Source organism: Pteronotus mesoamericanus, unplaced genomic scaffold (genome assembly GCF_021234165.1).
Source record: "Pteronotus mesoamericanus isolate MK-2021 breed Mesoamerican mustached bat unplaced genomic scaffold, CSHL_Meso_final contig_26, whole genome shotgun sequence".
Lineage (NCBI taxonomy): Eukaryota > Metazoa > Chordata > Mammalia > Chiroptera > Mormoopidae > Pteronotus > Pteronotus mesoamericanus.
The window spans coordinates 5,173,935-5,182,988 of NW_026555109.1; the positions used below are offsets into that span (position 1 = coordinate 5,173,935).

The window sequence follows — 9,054 nt, forward strand, 5'->3', positions numbered from 1 at the left end:
GTGATCTTGGAGTTTCTCTTTGCAAAGAATAGCCTTCCAGAATTTATGGTAGGCATTCATTACTTCTAGAAAAGACTTCAGCAATTCCTCTGGATTTTTCCAGGATAAAGTACACTCTCCTATGACTCCCCACCTAACACAGGGTCATTTTATTCTTCTGGGGTTTTTTTTTCCCCTATAAAATATAATGCAGCTAGCAAAACACTCAATTTCTCTTGCCTTATGGCAAGCAGTCTCTAATTCAATTAACATTAACTACTTTAAAGGGGTTCAATATTTTACTATAGGTTCCTTAGATTTTTCAGAGCTTTATGGCACTTAATCTCTAGTATACCACTGAATAGCTCTTATAAGAACTGAAAAGGAGCTTCTGTATAACATTCACATTGATAGTTAGGTTTGAGGAGGTAAAGAGTATCCCCCTTCATGTTTGTTATTTATGTACTTGTCTACTAATAAAAGTACGATTACCTAGTTTTCAGTACAAATCAAACACTTCCATCCTTTGCACTAGAAACCTTATTTCAATCTCAGATGAGCAGAATTAGCTAATTTTTAAAAATCATATACAATAAAGAATAATGAACACCAGAGAAATCCTGTCACTACCAGTAACAGACACTACAGGAAAACTCAGAAAAAAGTATTAGAGTTTTCAAAAATCTGTATCTAACAATGTCACATTCTTTGAGCTATTTGGACATTGTGAACTAGGGTTTTATTCCTTATTTACCAAGAAAAAAAGTCCCAATAATAGGTATATAAATACCAATATAAAACGAGGATTGCTCATAATGATTAGAAATTCTTCTGTATATCAATCATAGTTCAATACAATGATATTTATTGAATAATGAAAGCATAAGGCACTGAATAACTAAAAAGTGCTTTATGGATAGAAATATGAATGCAATTGAAGTGGTATGGAGCAAGTAAGTCAATAATTTACTGAGAAGAGGAAGTACAATTAACAACAAAGACTAAGCTATTATGTGGGTTCCAAGGAAAGATACTTGGTTGGGGTAATTCAAAGAAAGTTTTAAAGATGGAAAGAGAATGAGTAGATTTTGGTAACAGGCAAAAACTAAGAAAGTTTCAGGAAGAGGAGACAAATAGACTCTGGGTGGTTCTGAGTGTTTGTATAGTCCACATTTTCTGGAGCACTCTGTAAGACTCTAGAGTATAGGGGAAAGAGGGCAAAAATACTGATAGTCTATTGTAGAGAGCCTTGAGCTAAGGACAGTAACCTTAATAGTTACCTTTGGAGATCTCCTAAGTTTTGGAGTTGGAGGTGTCAATTGGTTTACTGAGTCAAGGAGACAATAAAATAGAAAAATCAGGCTACTGCAATTATACAGATGAGAATTGTTGAGGGTCTGAATTAGTGACTAAATTTACTGTAGTAAAGTAAGTGTTGTTTTCCTTTTTTAAAAATGAGCCCTGGCTGGTGTGGCTCAGTGGACTGAGTGCCAGCCTGTGAACCAAAGGGTCACTGGTTCGATTCCCAGTCAGGACACATGCCTGGGTTGCAGGCCAGGTCCCCAGTAGGGGGCATGCGAGAGGCAACCACACATTGATGTTTCTCTCCCTCTCTTTCTCCCTCCCTTCCCCTCTCTCTAAAAATAAATACATAAAATCTTTAAAAAAATGACACTCCTCTGCAAAATTACTTTCTCAATTGCACAGAAATAAGACAAAAGTTCCACTGTAACAAAATTCAAATGTTTAATATTTTCAAACTTAACTGTATTAATTAAAATAAATTATATTTAGACCAGCTTCAATATTAGTGCATCATCTTTACAGAATCATGCTTTCAAAAGACATTTTGTAAAAGACAAATTTCACAATTAAAACATGTTTTAAAAATGGGGTAACATTAAAGAACATTAAGTAGGTTGAAAATATACCTCATAATGCTGAGAGTTATGCCATTCTCTATCAAATGAACTGTATCTGTATTCAAAATAACATGGCTTTTAACTAAAGACAATTATTTCTTGTCCATTTCAGTGATTTCCTGGATCCACAACAAAATTTGTGTATTTATTTCTTTGAAAACGTCATTTGTTGACCGTCCTTTCACTGCCATAGAATGATTTGCCTTCTCAATCCAGCAGATTTTATTAGCAGCTTGCATTTTCTGTGCAACTTTCTCCAACAAGTTCTAAAGGAAAAAAAGAAGAGGATACTAAACTAATGCTCTATTTGTGTCTAATAAAAACTCTCCCGCCCCACCTATAGTAGTATCCACTGTTCATTAAATACCTAGTCTACAACAATTTTTGAGGCAATGGAACATGCAAGCAAATGTCTACTGAAGTGGCAAGGCAGTTCCCATCTTTCAGAAACAGCAATACTACAGATCAATAATTTATTACTGATAAAAATTAAGTAAATTGGACAAAATAATTCTAAAAATATTTTCCAAGGAAATTATATGCTCTAGGAAATACATTAATCTTTACTAATATGTACAAGTTACTAATTTTTCTTGAGTCAGCTTTATTAAAAAACTGAAGAATCTGCTTGAATGTTGAAATGATAAACCAAATGTACAGTCTAGTAATCCCCAAATCACAAGATTCAGATTAACCTTTCATTTCTCAGGTAAAAGTTAATCCATTTACCAACACTCTTTTCAGGGAGATAAATTTTGTAATTATACTTTTTTTAGGTTCTCCAAAGCAACAGGGCAATTAAGGCACAAAACTAGCATTCAGTAGTCAAATCAGCATCTCTTTAAAGAGAATGAATGCCACAGGTAATATATTGTTCCCAAGGTATTTCTGTCTTCTTTCTCTCTTGTTCACACAAATATCAAGTTGTAATTCACCTTTTCACACATTTCATCAGCTGAGCCTGACACAAATAGCACAGGTTCTTTTACACGAAAGAGATTTTCATCTCTAAGTTTATGCTGCTGCTTTGGATGGTGCAGTGGATAAGAAATACAAATGAGACCACGAACAAAATCATCAGCATCATCTGGCTCAATATGACACATTACAGAAACAGCTGCTCTTGAGCCCATTGAACGACCTAAAATCAATTAAAATTAGTTAAGTTTGATGTATAAACATTCACACATAAAGTAGGAGATACATGGAAAGTTAGATTTCATTTACTGTTTATTCATCGTATTTGTATATCAACAAATTGACTCCAAAATGTGGCAATTAAGAAGTCAAAATACTCATAATGGACACCTATAGCCTGTGAAGAACTAAAACTGATCCTAAGTCAAATTTTTTTTTAAAAAAATTATTTTTCTGAATGATTGTGAGGACAATCCTCATGAAGGAATCATTTGAGAGGAGAACTAGATACACAAATAAGAGGAATCTTTGAATTACAATACAATACATAAATATGAGGTTTAAATTTGCTTTAAATATACACAGTACTTTGATGTTATACAAGGAAATGACTTACCAAAACAAAACAAGAAAATCTTAACTTCAATTAGCTTCCTGTCATCTATTTTAATTCTCAATTACCTATTCCTATATTATTAGTAGTAGATTTAAAAACAAGTATTCACAACTAGTGCAACTTACCTCCAAGAAAAACACCTGCAAGTTTGTATTCTCCTGAGGTCTTGAGGTAACTCTAAAAAAAAACATTATTAATTCTTCTCCTATAAAACATTCCACTAGAAAATCAGCATATATTTCTCATCATTACTGAAATGTATGAAAATCTTTGCAAAGACAACCACAAAATCTTAAGAGATTTTCTTGATAGAGGTACCAGTTCTTTGCTCTTCTGGTGATGCCTACATTGCTAAATCATGTGTTGGGTAACACAGACAAATATGTGCACAAAAACACACATCACCAGTCTAAAAAAAAATCTAATATTAAAATATTTTTAAAGACTAGATCATGTTTAGTTTTTAGGCTAGTAAACATGAAAGGGTAGTAAAAGCTTTCAACTAATAAAAAATGATAATACTAACATCTAATTTAAAGCTTTGAAAAACTAAGAAAGCTTAGAGTAATTTGGATTAAAAGAAATTTCTGTTTACTTTATCCAGAGACTTCACAGTTTCTAAATGACACATATGGAAAATCATGCTACAGTTGTATATTCATAGTATAATAGGCAAAATATATTCTAAAGTTACATAATTCCAGTAAGAAAATTACATAAGTAGCTTCGTTGGCACTATCATGGAGGACCACTTATGATGTGAGCACTCATCTCCATAGAAACTTCATGTATTGTTGAGATACTAAGAATAGTCATTAAAAGACATATAAATTAAATCAAATGAGTGCTAACAAAATTTATTAAGAATTTTAAAACAGAATTCTGTTATAAGTAAATATAAAGAATTTTTCTTACCAATACTGACTTATATGCTTTAACTCTATGTACAATATTAAGGCCTTTACAGGTAAACCTCAGGCAAAAAAAACCATGAGATGCAAGATGGGATGACAGTGACATCAAATGAGGAAGATTCATATCTCCTGATGCTCCATGTGTAAGAATTATTCCATATGTTAAACTCTTGCTAGGAACCAAACAAACAGCATCTAGTAATTTATTTCCAAAAGGTATTTTTAATTTAACCTGGAATTCAAAAGAATAAAGGGATCAAAAATTACTTCCTTGCCTATTCAGACAACTGAATTATATGTTTGTTCTGCAAAAAACATGACTCAAATAACAGCCTCCAAATAAAAAGCAATGATAATAATAATGCCTAATAGTTAAGAAGTACTTATTATATGACAGGTATTACTATGAGGTTTTTATTTGTATTAATTCATTTAACCTTCCTAATACTACTATGAGGCAAATATTATTATTATTTCCATTTTACAGATGAGGAAACTGAGGCACCGTTGATTAAGTAACATGCCAAAAATTATACAGTCACTAAGTGAATTCAAACTTAGGCAGTCTGCTCTAAAGTTCTTACTGTTAACCACTGATGCTATCTATAGTGTCTCTTATAGCACAAGCTGAATTACTCTGGAGCTGTATGGAAAGAAAAGGAACCCTGAAGATGATGAACATATGAAAATATGTATTACCTCCGTATGACTCATTTTCACTGTTGAATAACAAACTTAAAGTGCATTACATCTGAGAAGCAAAGGACATCTCCCTGCAAAGAAGATTCTGTTGTCAAAGTTGGATTGACAGACATGGATTATAATACAAGAACTATAAATGAACTCATTCAGTAGCTGAAATAAACACATTTAGAACTACTTCTCTAAGAACTGGTATCTTTACATATGCATTATTTAATTATTTTCAAGGTTCCAGGGCCAGGTGTGGGGCTGGCAGATGTCATGTAATAAAAAGCCAATGTGATATCTTCACAAGGAAGCCTTAAGAAAATTCTTATCAAAATAGGATGCTGTATGTTGACATTTACATATTCTAAGCATCTTTATCCTCAACTATCTTTAACTTAATTTCACAGCTTCTTTCTATTAACCTATTTCCTTCCTGGTTATCTTTCTCAACTCTTCCTTTCACTATGCAGTAAGTTTATATTCACACCCTTTGTTATGTGACTTTGCACAGCCTCCCAATGGGAAGAGTATATCTTCACCCTATTGCCTTTGGGTTTGGCTATGGGACTTCTTTCAACTAGTGGAATACACATAAACATTTCAATGGGCCACTCAAGAGCAGAGGAAAGGCAAATTTTCAGAAGCCCCCTTAACTCTCCACTCTCAGCCATGAGAAAATCCCGTTCCAGATATTTTTGCTTTTTCAGCCTGGGCTCTGGAATGGAGACACATGGAGCAGTTCTGAATCCAAAACTAAAGGCTGGAATGCAGCCTAGTCCAGCAAAGATCTAAACCACTGAATAACTAAGAAAGGCTGACCTGAAGAACCAAGAGCATGAAATGTAAACCACTGAGATTTTGGAGTTGTTATACAGTGTTCCTTCCTACTGTATGCAATCTTTTATTGTTCAGGATATTATCAACATCAGGAACTCCATCATTCATCTATTTTTCCCCATTAGCATTTACTTTTTAATTCATTGAATACAAGATACCAAAAATATAGTGAAAAGTCACCCTCATTCCACTGCTGTCTTGCACCCAGATTTCCTCTCCAAATGCACCAATTTTACCCATTTCTTACATAACTTGCCAGATATTTTATATATATACACACACACCCTCCTTTTTCTTTATAAATTGGTGATGCCTTTCTTTGATGCTCCCTGCCACCCAACATACACTTAACATATATCTTGGTGATAACTCTTTTCTGCTTGTAATGAGATGTCTTCATTGTTTATTATGGCTGCAAAATATCCCAAAGAAGAGTTGAATGTACTTTATTTCACCAATCATCTATTAATGAACATTGAGACTGTTTCCAATCTTTTGCTAAAACAGTATTGCAATGAGTGGCATTGTACTTACATTTTCATATGTGTATAGGCATACCTATACATTCCTGAGTGAGGAACTTCTGTCTCAAAGGGTATAGTCATTTGTGATTAATTTTTTTAAAAGAATACATTTCATATTTGAATGGGTAATATATGCATGTGACATAAAATTTTAAAAGAACAAAACTGTATATAGTTAAATCTCTTCACATTCTTTTCCCTCAGCCATGGAGGTCCCTTCCCTTCCCACAAGCAACCACTGTGATCAACTTTTTGTGTATTTTTCCTTTTATGTGGGGGGGGGGGTGTGTGTGTAGAAAAATTCTCTTATTTAAGCCTGAAGGATATTAGTCTGGCCACACAAGTTCTGGGATTTGGGTGGGAGAAGGATGAAGTACTTCATTGTCACTGTTTTCATAATTGTAGCCCCATAATTAACTGTGCCTGGGTTCCTCTGTTTCACATTCTCAAGAGAATAAATAGCCTACTGACATAACTGGAGAAAGGCGTGAAATGGGGGGGGAGATCTAGATATTTAGTTACTTTTCAAACAGATTTCACCCAAGTCATCTTTATTTAAGCCCTCCACATTCATCCTCAACACAATTACCTTCATTGCCCAAGGTATCCAGTGTTGCCAGTTTCTGTGCATTTTGAAGAATCTGTGGCTCATATAGAATTGTTCGACAGTATTCCCTTCTGCAGGTTTAGAATTAAGCTAAAATTTGCTAAGACATTTACTTTCTAGTGCCCAGTATTTTATTGTTTTTGTTTCCTTTCCCATTCTCTCCAACCTTGTGGGTTTGTCTTTTAAAAATTTCCCGTTACTGTAACTCTACTGAGATTTCAGGAGGGAGTAAAATTAGACATATGTATTCAATCCACTATCTTAATCCAGAATACTACAGGATTCCTCAACAATTTAGGCTTTTGTTTGTTATTAGGAAAACTCTACTCCCTTCCAGTAGATGGACAGTCTGTTCCTCACAACTGGTGCATACGTTCTGTACTACTAAGGGAACACTGAAATCGTTCCAGGATATAATATCACCACAACCTGGTCTAGCCAGTCTTGGTTATAATCTCTGGCTTTGGATTCCCATTGGGCAGGGTTTGAAAAATGGCTCAGCTGCAAGTAGAGACAACATCACCAACCTCATAAAGATTCTAACGATGCTTAGTTAATCTCTGCACTGCATTTAGTAGTGGCCCCACAAGACAATAAGCGATTACATCTTATGCTGAAGGGTCAAAGATGCCACAACCACTGTAAGCTTCAATTGGAATAATGTGTATTATCTCTTAAGACGACAGAGAGCAGCACGTTGGAAGTCAGGGGGTAAAATATCCAAACCAAAACAAGCAAAAACAAAGTCAGGAGTTCAGTATTGCTGGTGGCTGGGGAGCGGAGGGGGCGATAGTGAGGAGGGGTCCGATAACCCGGCCGGGTCTGCAACAAACACCAACCATACAAGAGTAGACACACTCGAAGCGGGGTCTCAGCAGTTTGGGGTTCAAACGCATCTGAGAAACGGCCTATTCACTCAACTGACGCGCGTGCGCCGGGGCTGCGTGGTGGCTGCTCCGGCGACACGGGGCAACGCCTCAAAGCTCGTGTGGGCCGGGCCGGTCCCATTCGGCTCTGCCCACCCGCACGGTCCCCACACTCAGGCCCCCTAATCCTCTAGGCAAATAAAGCCCCAGCGGCTGGTGCCCGCGGACCGTGAACTTAAACCGAACACCTCACGGACCGACGACAGCTCCTGTGAGGCGACAGCCGGAGTCCAGTATGCTTAAGACGGCGCCGCCAGGCACTCTAGCGGTCTCTTGAAAGTCCGCACCCCTCGTAGTAACGCCAACCGCGGCCTCCGCCACACTCACCGGGGAAGGGAAAGTAGCGGGGAGCACCTAAGCGTCCTTAATCGCTTCAGAGACCAAACTACCTTGTTTCAAAGAACCGTCGTTTCCCGGCAACCACCAGAGTGTTCCGTTAGGGCGCCTGCGCGCGCAGGCCCCTCCCCTAAACGCGCGGCCTAGCGCGCGGAGAACGCTGGGGGCGGGAGTTTTCCCGCGGCTGCCCGCAGTGAGTAGGCCAAGTCTATCTGTGGACCCGCGGGTGGTTGACAAGCAGCCAACTTGTTCCACGCTGGGGTCTTCCCCACCCCAGCTACTCCATTATAACAGGCATGTCAAAAACCATGGAGTCGACTCCGATTCTCTTTCTCACACCCCACAATTAGTTGATCCTGTTAGCTCTATTTACAAATACACAAAAAATCCAACCAGTTCTCATAGTTCTACGAGACAGGTCTGACTGAGCTCCATCATCATCTTAGCCTAGATTATTGAAGTGATCTGCTAGATGGTCTCTTGTTCCCACGCTTCTCTCCCACCCCTTTATGTTATCAATACAGCGGCCAACTAGAAATGTAAACTCCTTGGCTTGAAACCTTCCAAAGACTTCCTATCTGGCCCATAATCAAAGGCCAAAAGGCTTTTACAATGAGCGCCAAGGTTTTACGTGGTCTGTGCCCTCACCTCTTACTTTTCGATTTCCTATTATTCTTTTCCCTGACTCCTTCAGTTCTAGGCATTCTTTGCTCTCCTCAGCTCCACTAAACCTACCAGACAGATCCATACTTCAGGGCTTTTTTATTGGCTGTTCCCTCTTTGTG

General features: G+C 37.2%; 1 protein-coding gene across 1 annotated transcript; it reads right to left on the bottom strand.

Annotated features, from left to right (window-relative positions):
* Positions 1 to 1,874: 1,874 nt before the first annotated feature.
* On the bottom strand, positions 1,875 to 8,443 carry TEX30 (testis expressed 30). Its single transcript, XM_054574367.1, has 6 exons — positions 8,261 to 8,443; positions 5,049 to 5,122; positions 4,351 to 4,581; positions 3,561 to 3,612; positions 2,837 to 3,042; positions 1,875 to 2,167 (listed from the first exon to the last, which is right to left on the bottom strand). Exons 2-6 carry the CDS (start codon positions 5,061 to 5,063, stop codon positions 1,994 to 1,996), a joined length of 678 nt encoding a protein of 225 aa, XP_054430342.1. The 5' UTR covers positions 5,064 to 5,122; positions 8,261 to 8,443; the 3' UTR covers positions 1,875 to 1,993.
* Between the last annotated feature and the right edge of the window lie 611 nt (positions 8,444 to 9,054).

Bases quoted from the DNA above. Each gene is read 5' to 3' on its own strand.
- TEX30 (XM_054574367.1), bottom strand. The intron at 3,613-4,350 runs GTAAGAAAAATT...GTTTTTTTTTAG, and splicing joins AAGCATATAAGTCAGTATTG to AGTTACCTCAAGACCTCAGG. The intron at 3,043-3,560 runs GTAAGTTGCACT...AATTGATTTTAG, and splicing joins TGCAGGTGTTTTTCTTGGAG to GTCGTTCAATGGGCTCAAGA.